The 16,873-nt window shown below is 42.6% G+C and overlaps 4 protein-coding genes across 23 annotated transcripts in view; 1 reads left to right on the top strand and 3 right to left on the bottom strand.

Moving 5' to 3' along the window:
- Positions 1 to 1,678, top strand: part of rims2b (regulating synaptic membrane exocytosis 2b) — a 37,570-nt gene extending 35,892 nt beyond the window's left edge. For 19 of the 20 annotated variants that reach the window (XM_067495983.1, XM_067496163.1, XM_067496337.1 and 16 more), the window contains 2 exons: positions 142 to 281; positions 642 to 1,678. In XM_067495983.1, the coding sequence (XP_067352084.1) occupies positions 142 to 281; positions 642 to 830 (329 nt within the window). In that variant the 3' untranslated portion in view covers positions 831 to 1,678. The remainder of the gene's footprint in view (positions 1 to 141; positions 282 to 641) is intronic. The other variant, XM_067496074.1, reaches the window with a different exon arrangement.
- A 124-nt stretch (positions 1,679 to 1,802) lies between these two features.
- Positions 1,803 to 10,942, bottom strand: lrp12 (low density lipoprotein receptor-related protein 12). Its single transcript, XM_067498174.1, has 11 exons — positions 9,675 to 10,942; positions 8,997 to 9,053; positions 8,744 to 8,879; positions 8,231 to 8,433; positions 6,959 to 7,206; positions 6,552 to 6,701; positions 6,250 to 6,471; positions 5,614 to 5,880; positions 5,301 to 5,503; positions 5,095 to 5,227; positions 1,803 to 4,958 (listed from the first exon to the last, which is right to left on the bottom strand). Exons 1-11 carry the CDS (start codon positions 9,739 to 9,741, stop codon positions 4,038 to 4,040), a joined length of 2,607 nt encoding a protein of 868 aa, XP_067354275.1. The 5' UTR covers positions 9,742 to 10,942; the 3' UTR covers positions 1,803 to 4,037.
- A 1,452-nt stretch (positions 10,943 to 12,394) lies between these two features.
- On the bottom strand, positions 12,395 to 14,780 carry ntaq1 (N-terminal glutamine amidase 1). Its single transcript, XM_067499834.1, has 6 exons — positions 14,386 to 14,780; positions 14,075 to 14,174; positions 13,944 to 13,994; positions 13,139 to 13,287; positions 12,902 to 13,026; positions 12,395 to 12,812 (listed from the first exon to the last, which is right to left on the bottom strand). The coding sequence occupies exons 1-6, from the start codon at positions 14,442 to 14,444 to the stop codon at positions 12,679 to 12,681; spliced, it is 618 nt and encodes a 205-aa protein (XP_067355935.1). The 5' UTR covers positions 14,445 to 14,780; the 3' UTR covers positions 12,395 to 12,678.
- Positions 14,781 to 14,933: 153 nt separating this feature from the next.
- The window catches only part of bop1 (BOP1 ribosomal biogenesis factor), a 9,570-nt gene continuing 7,630 nt past the window's right edge, over positions 14,934 to 16,873 (bottom strand). The window contains exons 12-16 of the mRNA XM_067498448.1: positions 16,672 to 16,855; positions 16,294 to 16,585; positions 16,102 to 16,186; positions 15,760 to 15,867; positions 14,934 to 15,656 (exon numbers count right to left, since the gene is read on the bottom strand). Coding sequence (XP_067354549.1) covers positions 15,503 to 15,656; positions 15,760 to 15,867; positions 16,102 to 16,186; positions 16,294 to 16,585; positions 16,672 to 16,855 — 823 coding nt within the window. The 3' untranslated portion in view covers positions 14,934 to 15,502. The remainder of the gene's footprint in view (positions 15,657 to 15,759; positions 15,868 to 16,101; positions 16,187 to 16,293; positions 16,586 to 16,671; positions 16,856 to 16,873) is intronic.

The following is a 16,873-nucleotide window of genomic DNA, read 5'->3' as shown; positions in this document are numbered from 1 at the left end:
AATAAAAAAAACACACAACTAATTAGATCCTAGTGGTTCTTCCAAAGTCACCATGAAATGTAAGGAACATTGTCAGTTTTACTTAACTCTGACTGTACAGGCTGCTGCTGAGCTATGTGTTTGTTGTGAATCTTTGTGAAGCTCCGTATGTGAAGGTATATCTGATGGATAATGGAAAGTGCGTGTTGAAAAGAAGAACTCGTCTGGCAAGAAAAACACTGGACCCTTTGTACCAGCAGCAGCTGCAGTTTGAAGAAAACCCTGAGGGAAAAGTCCTCCAGGTAATTAAACACAATGTGTCTTTTATTAATTAACAGTTATTAACTTGTTAGCTTGTAATGAATCATAAAACACCCAGTTCAGTTCAGAACGTTAAAAATGAAACTGCTTTAATAGATATAGAATTTTTAATAGATTTTACTTACTTTTTTACTTATACTTACTTAGATGCTGGTATCAGTGTGAATCTAATAGTGTACAAACTCTGCTTACTGCAGCTGTTCTGTAGCTCCTCATAGTTTAGTAGTTTCACTGCTGACTGAAGCAAAAACTGAAGAACCAGCAGAACCTTCAGCAAGTTGGTGATGTGTGGACTGGAACACAGTTCTAACCTACCTGCGTCTTTGTTCACCTGTCCATAGATCATCGTGTGGGGTGACTACGGTCGAATGGACCACAAATCCTTCATGGGTGCTGCTCAGATCCTATTGGACGATCTGGACCTCTCCAATATGGTGATTGGCTGGTTTAAACTGTTTCCTGCCACCTCATTAGTGGACCCTGCCTTGGCCCCGTTGACCAATAAAGAGACAGAGGGCAGCAAGTTGTAGCATCAGGAGGTGGGATAGATTATATTTTCATGGCAACATCCCAGAGTGGGGGAGACAGGACATGGTATTGCCAAGGGGGCCTGAAGAAAAAGTCCCATTATTCTGCTGGTGCATGTTGCATGAAGACATCACATCGATGACATAAGTGTGTCACAATGATGTCGGTGGGAGTGGGAAGGATGCACCACACCCTGACACTGATAGAGGAAAGACCCTCTCACTGGAGCCGGGGGCCACACAGCAAAGGATAATAGAAAAGGACAGGAGAGGTCATGTGACCTCCAGCTGACAACAAATAAAAGCAGCTCTTAAGGAGTCACGTGACTGTGTAGGCATGTCTAAAAATCACAACCATTTGGTTGAACATGTGAAAACCACATTTTTTTTGTCTTTGCATGAGTAAAAAATGAAAACATAAAACTATCAGGAGTAATAAAAAAGATCACCTGAACACTGAGAATAAAATTTCAATGCTAAGTTGCCTTTTAAAGATGTGTTTGTTTTTTTTTTGTTTTTTTATAATGGTCTGTCTGTCTCCTGTTATCACAGCTGAAATTTATAGAACCACATTCATAGCAGGCACATCTAGGTCTGCAAAGGTACTCCTGGTAGCACATGCATGGTTCTCCAGGTTTCTACTGTTACTAATACAACTCCACTGATATGACCGGTTCTGCTAATGAACTCTGGTTCTATTAATATTACTTACAACTTCACTCCTAGTGTTTGATTGGTATTGCTAAGAGAACTAGAATTCATGAGGTTCTATTTGTTCACCTTACACACTTCTAATCCTACAAGGTTCTGCTGGTATAAGTAAATCTGGTTCTCTAAGGTTGTGCTGCTGATATAGAATGGTGTGAGGATGTTTGTACTTCTCAGTTTGATCATCTGTTATATAAAATACAGTGAATCACATTCTTACTGAATAATAAAGTATTTATGTTGACAAAAAGAGATTCCAAAACAAGCTGAAATGTAAATCTTTAATCTTTAGTGCAGTTTAACAGTTTTTAACTTTAGAGACTCAAAAACAAAACCTAACACCAAACACCTCGAATCATGCAGAAAAACAGCTACAACAGCAAAAAAAAACACTAATAATCAGTCATAATAATAAATATAGTCACTCACACAAGGTCAGCTGAGATTGGAGTACCAAAACTGTAACAAATATAAACACAGACGGGTCAGTTTGAATGGCTTCAGTCAGGAGAATGAGGAGTTGATCTCTATCACAAAATCTAAATTCAAATAAAATCCATACTTTTGACAGTCTGTAAATTTGTTCAGATAAAAAAACAAAAAAAAAACAAACATCAGCTCAAAACCTTTGAAAAGGACACCTCCCCCATCCAACTTTTGACCATTAACCAATTTACGCTGCTCTTTTCAGGATCTAACAAGTTTTCCTCTATAGAGAACATTACTGTAGGATCATTGGCTGTAGAACCTCTGATGCAACAGGGTTAGTAGGTCTTTAAAATGTTTTCACTGAACCCCTCTAAACCTTTGTAAAACAGACTGGAAAGAACAGTTAGTAACAAACACCAAGGAAGAAACCAAGGCCATGCTCAGTGTTGAATCAAGGCTAGAAAGACACCAAGCAGGACAAGAGGCTCAAGGACCACAAGGAAAGGTGTGACACATGATGGCTCGAGGTACCCCACTTAGCACTAGCAGCGGTCAATGTCAAGCTTCTGTCTGTGGGATCAGCTCAGTGGTTTAATTTTTGAAAGAATGATTAATAAAAACAAGTTGGTGTTTTGCTTCATTAAGCAACACACAAATGTGCATATACAGCACAAACTGCTAACAGAACGTTCATTAATAATTGTGACAAGCACCTATTGCTTACGTTATGTCTGAGAAATGCCAACATTGTTCATTGCCAATGAACTGCAAGATTTTTCACAGCTGTAGGTGACATCAGTATTGGGGCCAAATTTCTCTTATTGACACTTCAGTCACAAAACACAGCTTTAGTGCCAATGTTTCCATTCACGTGTTTTGAAATGTTATAAAACTATTTTTAATAAACAATTATTGCACATTTAGCTAGCTCAACATGTTCATTTATCAGATATTTAATTTTACTAGATTTAACCTTTTTTCTTCTGATGATGAAAGAATAATTGTACTAGTTGAATTTCCATAATTATTGTAGGTTTTGGGAAAAGTTACCCCTTACACTAAAACGGCTTTTAAGGGGGTGCTAACTTACATCTGCATTGGCTTATCCTGTTAGTTCAGGGTTGCCGCAGTGGATCATTGACACAGATTCTATGCCTGATGCCCTTCCTGATGCAACCCTCTCCAATTTCTACCTCTACTGTGTGGTTGGAGATAGGAATGGGCTGTTTGGGGTTCAGTGTCCAGGTACACTTCGAGGTGTGGTGGAGAAGAGTGCGGCGCGAACCTCCGAACCTATGGTTGGTTGGCAGCCACTCTACTACCTGAGCCTCTGACACCCCAATTGATGCAAACATATCTAAACCCTGCATAATAATAATAATAATAATCCACAACTAGCTAGTACAAAAAAAACCCCTTTAGATTCACGACCATTTGTATCAGTTGAATGTGCATTTAAATATCCTAATGAAAGAAAATATATATTTTCTTGCCATTTTTAATAAGAGGAAGCAAACCTTTGAAACCCCACACACAAGCTCCAAAACAGGACTTATGTACTGAGATTATTAGATTTAACCTGAACTTCCACAGAACCAGCATCTTATTGAGGGAACACTCTTTTTGACCACATATCTTTGCCCACCTCCATCGGCCACATAAAACTTGTCATTCATAGCAGACTCAACAACCAGCAGGGACAAATGGTGGTACCATTTAAAATGTTTCACCTGACCTGGAGTCCAACATGTTATTAACTTTGAGGCAGAGGTTTCCAGATCCAAAAAAAAGGTTTTTAAGTTCTCATCAACACAGAACCACAAGTCAAAACCTGTTGAATGCTAACCTTAAGTCTAGCTAACAAGCCAACACATGACAACAGGCTAGATTTAGATGCGTTAGCGTGCTCGCTATCTGTGCAAAATGTGTGTAGGTCATGGTAGTACTAGTGTTAGCCAGCCAGTTAGCATGTTAACTAGCTGTTGGTGTATGGACACGGTAGTTTTTGTCAGTTAGCAGAGCAGCACGTTCGCTAACTGAAGGTTTAAGTACTGTATTAGAAATATTAGCCTGTTAGCAGAGCAGCAGCAGCTCGTCATCGCTGCTCTCCATCTTGCCCGTGGCCTCCAAGCAGGTGTCCGGGATCTGGGCTGTGTGGACGATCCCACAATGTTCACAGGGACCATCACGCCCTCCTTGCCCACTATTTACGAGTTGCCGGAGGGTGTGGCCTGCACCAGAGGAGTGTGGCTCCAGCAGTGGTTGTCGGACATCACTGACCAACGAGGAGGCTGAGGAGGAGTCAGAGTCAGAGACGGGAATCAGAAGTGCCACATCTTCGTCTTCTTCCCTGCTCCCTCGTCGTTCAGCAACCTCAGCTCCGCCTCTACCCGTCTCCAGCTGACGAAGTGGGCTATGATTGCTCCAGGTCTGGTTCTGGCCGGGTCTGGCAAGGTTCCTAGCGAGGCGGTGCAGATTTTGAGCTAGACGCTGAAAGGCAGAGGTTGGTGGGGCCTGAATCTGTCTGGGGTTGCTTTGACATTCAGAATCTAGACTGGATGCTACCACAGGGCTGGAAGTGGGCAGGGTGTCTCTGGAGCAGTTGTGAACTTGATCTTGGCCTGGAGTCAAGCTCAAAGAAGTTGTCACAGATACCACAGCTTGCACAGAAGTAGAAGGTGGGGTTTTATGAGGGAGGGGAGCAATGGGCCCCCCCACTGCACCCACACCTCGCTCCCTCCCTCTCTCACCCTCTGTGTCTGTGTCATCAGAGTCTGGAGACAGCAGGTCTGAACCCGAACTCGCAGTACTCCCTGTACCAGCACTGTCCTCCAGGTCAGCAGAGATAAGAGCTAAAGAACCAGACCGTCGCGATCGTGAGAAAGTGAACAGCCGACTCCACAGGTTGCTATGACGACCAGAGGATGGGAGCCTGAGGGAGGTGAACCCCAGTTGAGACCGAACAGCCAGACGGAGGTTTTCCAGAACAGACGCCTGCAGGAAGAGACAGTAAAATAACATTTCTTTCCCCTTTATTAACAGGTTTTTGACAACAAATGAGCAGTTTTTCTAATTTTCTGTCCCAGAACCTTGGTAAAGTTAGTAAGTTGAATGGTCACTGGATCTTTACCTGGCTCCCAGAGCACACTGGGAAATCCTCCACCGGTGGGATGAGTCCCTGGGCAATCAGCTGACCATATGATGGTGGGGCTTCCCTCCTTAGTAGCTCCGCCTCCACTCTGGAAAGCTGGGTCTCAAACGACCTGCATAAACCAACCACTGAGTTTGAATCACACAATGTACAACCACAGAATTTGAATCACACCGCGACCTCACCTGCGTTCGAACATGCGCAGTGAGTAGAGTTTGCAGGTGCAGCCAAGGGCAATGACCAATAAAAGGCCACATATAAGACTGCCAATCACTGCTGCTGTTATGACTCTGGTTGGAACGATAACAGGACAACTCTCCTCATCGCTGCCATCACCACAGTCATCCTGAGCATCACAAACCCAAGACTCGAACACACAGCGATTATTCTGCAGAGGTCAAAGGCATTATTTTATTAAATTTTATTAAAAAGCTTTCGGTTATTTTCCAATCCTCAGTTCAGGTTTGTGCACTGGTTCTGGTTTTGGCTACTTGGTACCTTGCAGTGGAAGTTTCCAGGCTGGCAGAAGAAGCAGTTTTTCTCATCCGAGCCATTTGGGCAGCGGTTCTGGTAGTTGCAGCGGTCTGATCGAGGGTAACAGGCTCCGTTTCTGGAACAGGGGAACTCATCCTCTTGACATGAAGAACAGTTCAACTCGTCTCTACCATTTGGACAGTGCCAGTACCCATCACAGCGCTGTTGCTCAGTGTAACAGCCCCAATTACCTCCACAGGGGACCTCCCAGGGCAGGCAGAACCCATCCACCTTAAGTACACAAGCAAATCAAGACAGTTTAAGGAGAAAATAAGAATATTCAAGAGATTTGTTGTCACATTCACAGCAATACATAAAGGAATTCAATTTGACTTTTTTAAACACTATAAAAAAAAATTAGCAGACCAAACATAGTAAATTTTAAAAAAGTGTATGAGTTGTTTGTCAGTGTAGGTATACATCAGAGCCATTTAGAGAAACTGTTCACCTAAAAAATACAGAGAATATCAATAGTACATAAAATAAAAACCACTCATCTTGAGAAATTCACGGACAACCATTACCACACGTTGAACAGACCGTCACTGCAGAGACGGAACCACAGAAAAAGCTTAAAAGGCTAAAAGAATTCAAACACACCTGGTAAGTGACGTTAAACCCTCTGGCAGCATTGATTTTGTCAGCATAAAAGTGAATTCTGAGCTGACCAGACGATGAAACAACAGCGACCGGCGCTCTGGAGTCAAAGGCAGTCAGCACCCTCAGGAGATGGCGAGGGTTCTCCTCCAGGCCATCGTAGACCTTCACATAATCTCCATAACCCGTCCCATCCAGTTTAAAATCTGTAAACCTCAAAATCACCTAGAGCAAGAGAGAGGAGAGATCACCAGTTGTTAAGGGAGGAGCCGCTAGGAAATCAAAGTCAAGGTAGGGACAAATACCTTTCTGTGATCTCCAGTGTCAATAAGCCAGGTGCAATTACTTCCTGGGGGGTAGAAATCTGGGTAGTTTGGAGAGCTGAAGGAGCCATAAAAGTTCCTCAGCCACTCTCCACAAGTGGGAACATCACAGTCAATTTCATCACCAAGATCCTGGAAAAACACATTCACACCAATTTATTAAACGTGCATCACATTTAAATGGTTAGCAGCAGGGCTGGTCTAGACTGTTGTGGCCTCCACTCAGTGGGGAGGAGCGCTGCTGACCCAGAGAGAGGATACTTTTTTAATCTTGTCAGGGTGAGCACCTGTGGTTTAGGAGTACAGACTCCATTTTTAAATTACAAAACACCTCTATAACAAAATAGTATTTAATCTGAGGGCAACACATTAAAATGACTGTTTGTTACCTGGCAGTCAATGCTGCCATCGCAGCGCAGGCTGTGCGGTAGGCAGGTGTAGATTCGGGTGTAGCGTGACAGGCAAGGGAACTGGTTCAGGCTGCAGGGCTGGAAGGAGAAGGGCGAGTCCACACACAGCTCCTCATCCGAATTGTCACCACACTCATCCATCGAGTTGCAGCGCCACCAGTCTGGAATGCACTTCCCATTAGAACAGTGGAACTGGTCTACATCACAGCTGGATGCCTCCAGTTTACCTACAACAACAAGGCATTATAGATTATTGAATAGTGACTCCCAGGCAGCCAGTTACATAGCAACAAGCTACTAAACCATGCTTTTTATCACCTGGTGCTGACCGATGAATTGTATTTGTATGTACTCTACAATATGAAACACATAAACACATTGCCAAAGAGTATCTGAATTGTGACAAATAAGAATCATTTTTATTACACATGCTATGTGTTAACAATTCAGATGCAAACATTTGATTTATTAAACTCACATATGTGACTGAATATTTCAGTGTGCAAATGTAAACCTTTACTCAGTGCACCAGTGCCAGGGTTTTGCGGGTTGGTGAGATTAGTATAGCTGTGGGTCTGACAGTGCAGTCAGAGAGTGGTGCAGCTCCCCCGCACAGCAGGCAGAGAGGCGTTAATCGAGGTAACAACTTCTGTACTTCATTATAAATGCTGTTAAAGTTTGGCAAGTTAAACAACAATACAATTCTATAAATAAGGGTAATGTCAACTTTCCCCACACGCTCCCATCCACAGTTTGAATGTCAGTGATTCTGTTATCTAATCATTTAAATGCAAAAAAAAAAAAAAAAAAAAAAAAAAAAAAAAAAAAAAAAAAAAGACTAAAACAAAAAGGTGATTCCATGAGCAAATGATCCGCCTTATTTACCATATAGTATTTTAAAACTGATCAAGTTCTGGAGGACTCTCTAAGACAGCAGCTCCAGCAGTCCAGCCCTCCAGATTTTCTTCCTATCTCGCAGGCCTATTGCATTGTACTTCACAGCATATTGTAGTGATGTACTTTTAAAGATTGTGAGGATTAAACTCAGTCTGTAATCCAGAGTTACATCATTCTGTCACCACAAGAGCTTTTTAACAGCCACAGGAGATGCGAACTTTGCAGGTCAAAGGCAAGACTATGGCGGAAAGTTTGTCCTCTTAAATCCCATTGCACCAAGAAGCCTCAGGACCCTTTAACTCCTTCATTACAGCTTTACAAACCCAAATATGTGTGCAAGACCTCCATCCTCACCAGTGATGTAGGACAGCCTGAAGCCTTTTCCTGTCAGACTATCATCAGAGTGGAAGTGGATCCAGACGTGGTCCTGGGAGGAGATGTAGGGTGGTGGCAGGGAGGATCCACAAATTCGCAGCCCATCCAGGTTCCTGTAGCTGCTGATAGACATCCAGTCTGAAGAACAATGATGGGAACCCTGCAGGTTGAAGTCCTGGAAACTATGAGAGAGCAGGGGAAGCTATTTAGGTCAAATCAAAACTTATCAATGTCTGGTTCTGAATCATATGATGACCTGTGACCCATTTTCTTGCCAATTAGGAACCTACGTATTTTCTTGGACAGGACATGCTATTAAGCTGGGATGGACTTCCCTTTGTGTGTTTTCTGTCTAAAAAAAACAGTATCAACCAGTGTTATAATGTTTGTCCTCACTGATGTGGAGCGAGGACTGGCCACATCTGGGCTGATAATTTCTTTAAAAAGGTATTTCTGGTTCTGTATCCATACAGAAGCCATTGTTTGTGTTACCTGATGGTGATGGTGTCCCCAGGTCGTGCTCTGATGTTCCAGCTGCAGTTCAGTCTGGCTGGATACTGGAACGGCCAACCAGGGCTGGTGATGACGCCGCTGGACGCCCGCAGCAGCTCCGCCACATCACCGCAGGCTGGACAAGGAAACAGCATTTTAAATTTACTCTGCGGATATTTAGTTTGGTTTGCCATTTTAAGTGTCTGTGATGCAAATGTTAAATGATGTGTCACTATGATGACTGTGACCTCACCATTAGAAATCCCAGACACATAGACATTGTCATTCCTCTGAGAGGCAGCAATGGATCCTGAGGACACAGCATGAGCACACAGATGCTTAACAAATGGAAACAAGAGGTCAAGATGTTTCTGTTAACACTGAAACAATATGCTCTCTGTGTGGAAGACATTCTTCTTTCTATTTATGGAGGATGTCATCAAACAGACAAGCATCTGGCAGCACCTCACTGCTATTTTATTAACAGAGACATGAGCCTTGTGTTATTTATAATAAATATTTATAAAATGGTTTAAAAATAAAAACTTGACTAATGCAGCCTTTCATTTTAACTTTGTTAACCTGCATTTCAGGAACCTGATTTATTAGCATAATAAAAACTAAAACTCACAGCCAGATCTCTACTGCAGAAACGTCTGTTAATCTAGTGCTGTTATAAAATGGTATTAAACTTTTATCTGTGATTAAATGGCTTCAAACCTCACATGTATTAACCAGTACCGGTTACTACTGACAAGTTACTAAAAATTAGGGAATTTGGTCTTAAAATGTTTAGGAGATATCTTTATTTTCAGCAGATAAAAAAAGGCATACTGACTAATTAACTGTAAAAATTACTTCTGAATTGGGTTTGTTGACATACTGATTAGGGAGCGTGCAGGTTAGAATCAGATCCAGTCAGTGAACTCACCTGAGATTATGAACAGGTAAACAACAAATGCGGAAGGAATCTGCCTGCAGCCTGATCCGAGGGCCATAATACCCCTGATGTCTCCACCAGCTGCCGGGTTATTGCGAGGATGACGAAGGTCACTACACTGACAGCTGCATGTCAGTCATAATTCCAACCAACGTTAAACTTAGGAATTTATTCGGAAACCAAATAATTAATTTGTTGTTTCAGCATTGGTTACCCAATTAAAAACTAAAACCAGCTGTTGTGTGGGTCTAGTCAAATCTACCTGCTAACTAAGCTAAAAGAGTTAGCCTGTCCTCACATCATCAACTGTGCCCTCCCCTGGAAACAAAGACATCTGATCCGTTAGCTAACGGCTAAAGCTAGCTTCGGAAAACCAAACCGTTACCGCAACATTTCAGTACAGCAACAACCTCTGTTTGAACAACGCGACTCATGACGGAAACGGCCCGGATAAATAGGTTAAATATTAACAGAAGCACGTAATAAAATTCAGTTCTCAGGCAAACCTGCTACTAATACTAAAATATAACTAAAGCTAACGAGGCTAACATTAATAACATTGACCGATTAGCCCGAGCATGCTAACGGAGCCAGACAGATAACGTGCTGCAATCGAAACTAACGCCGGCAAATGAACACTAACTGAACAATAGCAGATGACACGTTTGTGCGTTTCAGACCCAGCGTCGCATCGTGAGTCGACTTGAGCACATCTTTTCTGCTAGCCGTTAGCTTGGCTTCGCTTCGAGCTGAACAACAGTCCGCAGCAGCTGACGAAACCCCCACCCCTCCGGCGCCACTGTGACGCAATACGTTTTGTATTTTATTTTATTTTTTTTGCCTTTTTTTCGCCTCTCTGTAATAACAATAACTTAGTTATAATAATAGTTATGCCACTGTGTAGAAACTATTCTGGTAAATCTTTATATACAGCTTCTCTTTCTACGTCGGAACAACAAATTTGTATATGGCCTCCTTTTAAATCGCTTATATCTTCAGATCTCAAACTGGAATCCTTTGGTGACTATGGTTCAGGCGGTAGAGCAGGTGTCCGGCAATCCCAGGGTTGTTCCTGTTTCAGTTCCTGGCTCCTTGTGTCACATATTAAAGTGTCAAGTCTCAAGCAAGACACTGAACCCCAACTTAACAGCTCCCCTATTGGAGAGAAGTGCTATATGAGTGCACACCATTCACTTAGAAAACCAGGCACAGAAAGAAAAATTCTCGCAGTGTAATTCTTTACCTCCCACATATATTATCTATTACATGTCAATAGACAACTAGATACATGGAATCTCATGCAGAAATGTAGGAAGTTCCACATATAACAACTTTATCAAAGAGTTATATTAGGAGTACATGATGTGTGAAACACCGGAACATGTGTGAAGCCATATGTTTCAGTTTTAGTTCCAACCTCAACAATACCTAGAAAGGACCATCTGCTGCTGTATGCAACCCCAACCACCCCTTCAACCCTGCACACATAGGTTACAACTTACAAGTTATTTTTTCATTTAGATCACAACAAGCTTTATCAAAAAGGATGTTTTAGGCCTGGTTGTAAAAGTAGAGAGGGTGTCTGCCTCCAAAACTAAACTGGGAGCTGGTTCCACTGGAGAGGAGCTTGAGGAGTTCTGCCTTCTATTCTACCTTTGGAGACTCTAGAAACTATGTTCTTAGATCAAATGATCTGATTGGATGATCCGAATATATGAATTCTGCAATTATAGTACTTTTCTACCTACTGGCACTCAAAGTGCTTTACACTGCTTCTTATTCGCCCATTCCCAATTACACACACATACACCAATGGGGGAGCTGCTATGCAGCTGGCCAACACTAACCGGGGGAACTAAGTTGGGGTTCAGTGTTTTGCTCAAGGAAACTTTAACGTGTGACTGGAGGAGCCATGGATCGAACCAACAACTGGGGGATTCTTGGACAACCGCTCTGCGCCACCGTCACTATGGTACTTGACCATTAAGTGCTTTGTATGTAAGGGTTAGGCCTGTAACCCTATGACTCAATGAACCAAATGCATTATATTCAATTGTTAGAAAAATTTTAGGTATTTTTCACATTTTGTATCAGTTTCAACCAGGCATATTATCCCTGGAAAGGATAGATCTCCCTACTTTTTATGACATATAAAATACGTAAGTTGACTTTCTTACACCAAACAAACATTCATTTGAATATATAGTTTATTTTCAAAACAGTTTAAAAGTTAAGTTTAAAACCTTTTAAAAAGAATTTGAATATGCCACTCTGTTTTGAGCATGTGGCCACCCCAATAAAAAAAAAAATCTAGCTCCGCCCGTGTGTACCATAGTAAGCTTTTTCACTAAACACTATGGACACACCAAAACAAACTGAATGCTCTCTAACTTTCTGCTTTATATAATATCTCTAATAACTAAGCATGTTTTGGTGGACAGTCCCTCCCTCCACCAGCAGGAACTGCTCAGCAGTAAGGAAAGAGGATCAGGGTTTTCTATGTTCTTCATTTTACTTAAAGTTCACGCGGTGATTAATGTCATGTTTAGTTCATGTAGATTTTAGATTTAATTCAAGAGAAATTGAGTCTATATGATTTTGCTGTTGTAGAAATGAACAGACACATTTTCACCCTGGTGTCAGTCTATTAGGTTCACTGAGCTAAAACTAAGTAAGTCTAATCCAATCGTGCTACAGGAAGTCCTTCTTCGTTAACGTGAAAACTACCTTTATTGGAGATACTAAGGTACTGAACAATATAGTTTGAAGTTGAAAAATGAACTGTATGAAAGTCAAAGTACCGGTATCAAAACTTTATAAGGAGTAGGAGCTGAAAAGGTTTCTCATAACAGCACTCCAGTAAGGGTTATCTAGTTCCTACAGTCTGGGCACAAAAAAAGGAGGATGTTCCGGCCCCATGTGATGTCACATATGATGGACGTTAGAAACATTAAGACTCATATCTCCACCACCAGTTGGACGTCAGGTGCTGAATCTACGATGAAATAGACGATGATGCTGATGAAGAGTTGCTGCTGTACCTGTCCAAGAACTGTTGCAGCCTTAAAACCATCCCACAGCCAGCACCAGGGTCCATACTGATGAAGTCATCCAGGTTCATCTGACTCTCTGAGGAGGAACCACATAAAAGGATGATGTCATCCTGACATCACATTTGCATCAACACACATGCTTAAAATCAGGAGGATTCACGTAACCTGCAGTTTGTAAGGGTGGGTACGACGGGGGGGGCATCCTCCAGGACCCATCAGAGTTCTTCATGTGAGATCGATCGGATGCAAAGTTCAACAGAAAGCTGTCAGCAGGTACGACACGCAACTTCCTGTTAGAGACGACAGAAATTACTGTAATGTCACTTCCTGCACTCAGGTGAGTAACAGTCACACTGGTGGTGCTCATCACATCTAACTGTTACATCAATACAAGAGTGTTACCTGTGGTACTCGGGGCTGATGTTGCGATCTGATCGCAGGGCCTGGGCAGCGTACAGTTTCAGGCTACAAGGAAATGGCAGCAAAGAGTCCAGATCATAAACCAGGGAGTCCTGCTCAAGACCCACACGCATCAGAACCACGTGGTAGTCCTGAAACACATGATGAGATCATCAGTGACATCATTATCATCGTCACACTTTGGCATCAATAATTCCTAGACCTGACCTCACCTGAGACTGCACCACCCACCCACAATGTCCACCCTGTCTTCCATACCTGCTTTATTCACTGGCTCATTGATGTGAAGTGTAAGCAACACACCACGATCAGTGCTGCTGAGAGAAAATGACAAATCCAAGACCAAGACCCTTGAATGTGCAGGTGCTGGTCATTATCTGACTATTTACAGGGTGACCAGCAGCACAATCAAACATGTTGATCCAAAATGCAGCATCACGTCCCACCACTGTTCAGATCTCTGCACTGGCTTCATCAGGTTTAAAGCACTGACTCTGACCTACAGTTGTCTGCTCAGGAGCCCCTTCCTACCAGAACTCCCTTATTAAGGTCTACAATGACTGCTGCTGGTCCAATCACCACACGGCCAATCTCAAGAATAGCTCTACCCGTCAGAGGTCCCAGAATCATGGGCCGAGCTGCCAAACTGCACTCTGTAGCCTCACTGCTAATAAGCTGATGAAGAAAGAACTGTTGCTTTTGGTTCTCCTCTGACATGTTTTATGAGACTGATACATTTTCTCCGTCTGTCCTCTGAATTAAAGTGTAGAACACAAAGTTCACAGACCCAGATCACAGGCTGGTCTCCACGTCCAGACTTCTGTTTCCACAGAGGAACCTAAGAACACAAAAAAACCCCAACTCTGTGTTAAAGAACCTCACAGATGTTCTCTAGAAAGTGCAGATTCACGTTCTCACCATTCTGTTTTCATTGGAGATGAAAACCACCAATAGCTGTTCCAGCGGTGCGGTTCTCTGCGTTTTGACAAACTCACAGAGTTTCCAAACATTTTCTTCGCTGCAGAACCAGACAAAACAGAACAGAATCTGTATCAGCATCTCTATGAGTACATATTAGTAAGAACATGGTCAGATTAAGCCATTCAGTTGAAAACGTCCTGGAATTAACAATCCCTAAATAACAGATCAAAAAGAAAATGATTTTAAAGCCTCAAAAGGTACCCTGTTTAGTATTGCGGTTTAAAAATGCAGTATTACAGAGTACCTACCAGTAACAGCTTGTATAAACGCAATTTTGGCTGCTCGGTAGGATTCCGTCCCCACTCATGTTTAGGGAATACGCCGAAAACGCTCCACCGGAAAACACCAACTGACGCGACAGCCGACAAAGACGTCGAGTTTTCAAAATAAAAGCACAAACATTTTCTTATTTTATGTGGACAGTGGAGGTCTTCTGTTGAGCCGTTGTAATCGCCTCAGCCTTCGAAAAAGAAACTTGGTGTGCAGCATTTTCATACTGCTGCAAAACCCGACTCTTTTATTAAAGGATAAACTGCAGTTTTACTTCACAGAATATATATTCCGGAGGGGGGTATTCTTTAAGTACCGAAATGTAAAAATTACTTAAAGTACTGTCACAAAAATGACAAAAACAGTACTAACAAACGGCTAAAAAAATTGAGCTATTCTAGGTAATCAACACTTTATAAAGAAGTTATATAAAATTAAAGGAAAATACACAAATTTGTAATTAGATTCTGTAGCTGAGTAACTGAATGTTGTGTCATGACACTGGCAACAAACAAACCAATGAGAACAAGTTTCACTTTTTTAATTAAAAACAAATTTAAAAAAAACCCCAGCTAGTTACATAATTTCTACACCAGGCTGTAGTAACCTAGCAACCTCATCCCTATGTGGATACAACCACCCCTTTTCAAGTACAGAAGTTGCGTCTCAATTGAGGGGCTGCAGACCAGGGTGACATTTCTGAAGGCTCCTTCAACAAACTTTCTCCTGGCAACCACCCAACCACAAAGGTTCCAACAGGTGGATCCTTCACAGCCCAACATATGCCACAATCCATTGCACATGTTAAATAATACTGGGGACTAGCTAGCCCTTATGTTAATGTTATACATTAGCTAGTGGACAACCACCTAGCAGCTAGCTCAGCCATTTGGCTGCTCATATCCAACTAAAAACAGCTGGTGAACTAAATGGGAAATCATCTGTAGAGCTGACCATCACATTTTTGTTCTGCACTTGCGGCCTACGCAGTCTTTGGAGGCAACATGCCTACGATGAAGGATGCAGCCCCTTAATTGAGACACAGCTACAGTTTTCTGAACCCCACACAAAGTGGAATGGTTGCTGGGCAGGTTGCTAGGTAAAGAGGCGGATGGTGGCGTCGGCTCCGGATGAGAAGACCCAGGGCTGTGTGGGGTGAAAGGTTACATCCAGGGCTCCAAGGTCGTGAGTGATCACATGACCTCTGAGGACCTTCACAGGCACTATGAGCGGATTCTGGAGTAGGTCACTGTGGTGATAGGGGGAGGAGGGTGTTAGTGTTAATTAATATATATTATCGCACAACATTGTGAATTTGGGTGTGTATTAATGTGTATTTGTGTGCATATTACTTGTAAACCATCCCATGACAGACTATGACTGATCCATCATCCGATGCAGAGGCAAAGAGCGGGTAAGCTCTGTGATAGGCCACACCCCTCACCGCCTTCTTATGGTGTCTGCAGGAAAAATAAATTAGAAGAATTATCAATACGGTTTATAACCTATAACAGAATATCAAAAACAATCATTTATAATTAGTATCATCAATGATAAAAATAACCAATAACAGACCTAAAAATAAATTTACAAAAAATAGATGTGTGTGTTCAATAAAATGTGTTTTATTTTTATTTATTTATTTAATTCAAACAATTAAAAAAAGACAGCAATTCAGGCGAACGGGTATGTACCGTAGCATCTTGTATGGTTTCGTCGACAGGTCAAGGTCAAACCAGCTCAACCTGCAGTCGTAGCTCCCACAGATCACATGATCACCTGCAGACAGAGACCAGTGAGTAAGAGGCCTCACCCATCAATAGTGATGTCTCTTATCAAATTACATCATATTAAAGTAGGTTTGATTAGGTGGTAGATCAGGTTACCTCCAGGGTGCACAGCCATGCTGGAAATCCACTTAGAGTTGGCCTGCAGTTTTTTGGACATTTCCTGTTTGACAAGGTTGTAGATCCGGACAGAGCGCTGTGTGGCGACGAAGAAATAGGGCCGGAAGGGATGGAACGACACGCACTGAACCAGACCCTTGTTTCTTTTGAAGGGGTTCTGGCTGCGCCTGCGGCTCAATTGGTGGATAAACACCTGCAGGTGGCTCGAATGGTCTGGCATCACTGAAGCCAGGTAGTCCCCTTTAGCATGCCAGGCCACCTGGTGGACTGCCTGAGGGGTCAGAACTAATCAGTTAGTCTAGTTTTGGTGAGCCAGATGAGTACAGGTATGTAAGGCAAAGGTGTGTGTCTGCTCACTTTGGGGTGCTGTATTCTAAGGCGAATACCCTGGTTTAGGTCTTCCCTCTCAGCCTCAGTCCAAACAACTGGTCCTGCTCCGTCTGCTGGCTCTGCCTCCTGCTGACCGGCGAGTAGTCGGTCTGACGATGACACCACCTGTCTGTCACCCAGCGAGGGTGCCAGGATCAACACCACTGAGTCCCTGAGACAGAGAGAAAGG

This window comes from Channa argus, chromosome 1, assembly GCF_033026475.1.
Source record: "Channa argus isolate prfri chromosome 1, Channa argus male v1.0, whole genome shotgun sequence".
NCBI classification, from domain to species: domain Eukaryota; kingdom Metazoa; phylum Chordata; class Actinopteri; order Anabantiformes; family Channidae; genus Channa; species Channa argus.
Note: the sequence above shows the minus strand (reverse complement) of the source record. Positions and strands in the feature narration are given on the sequence as shown.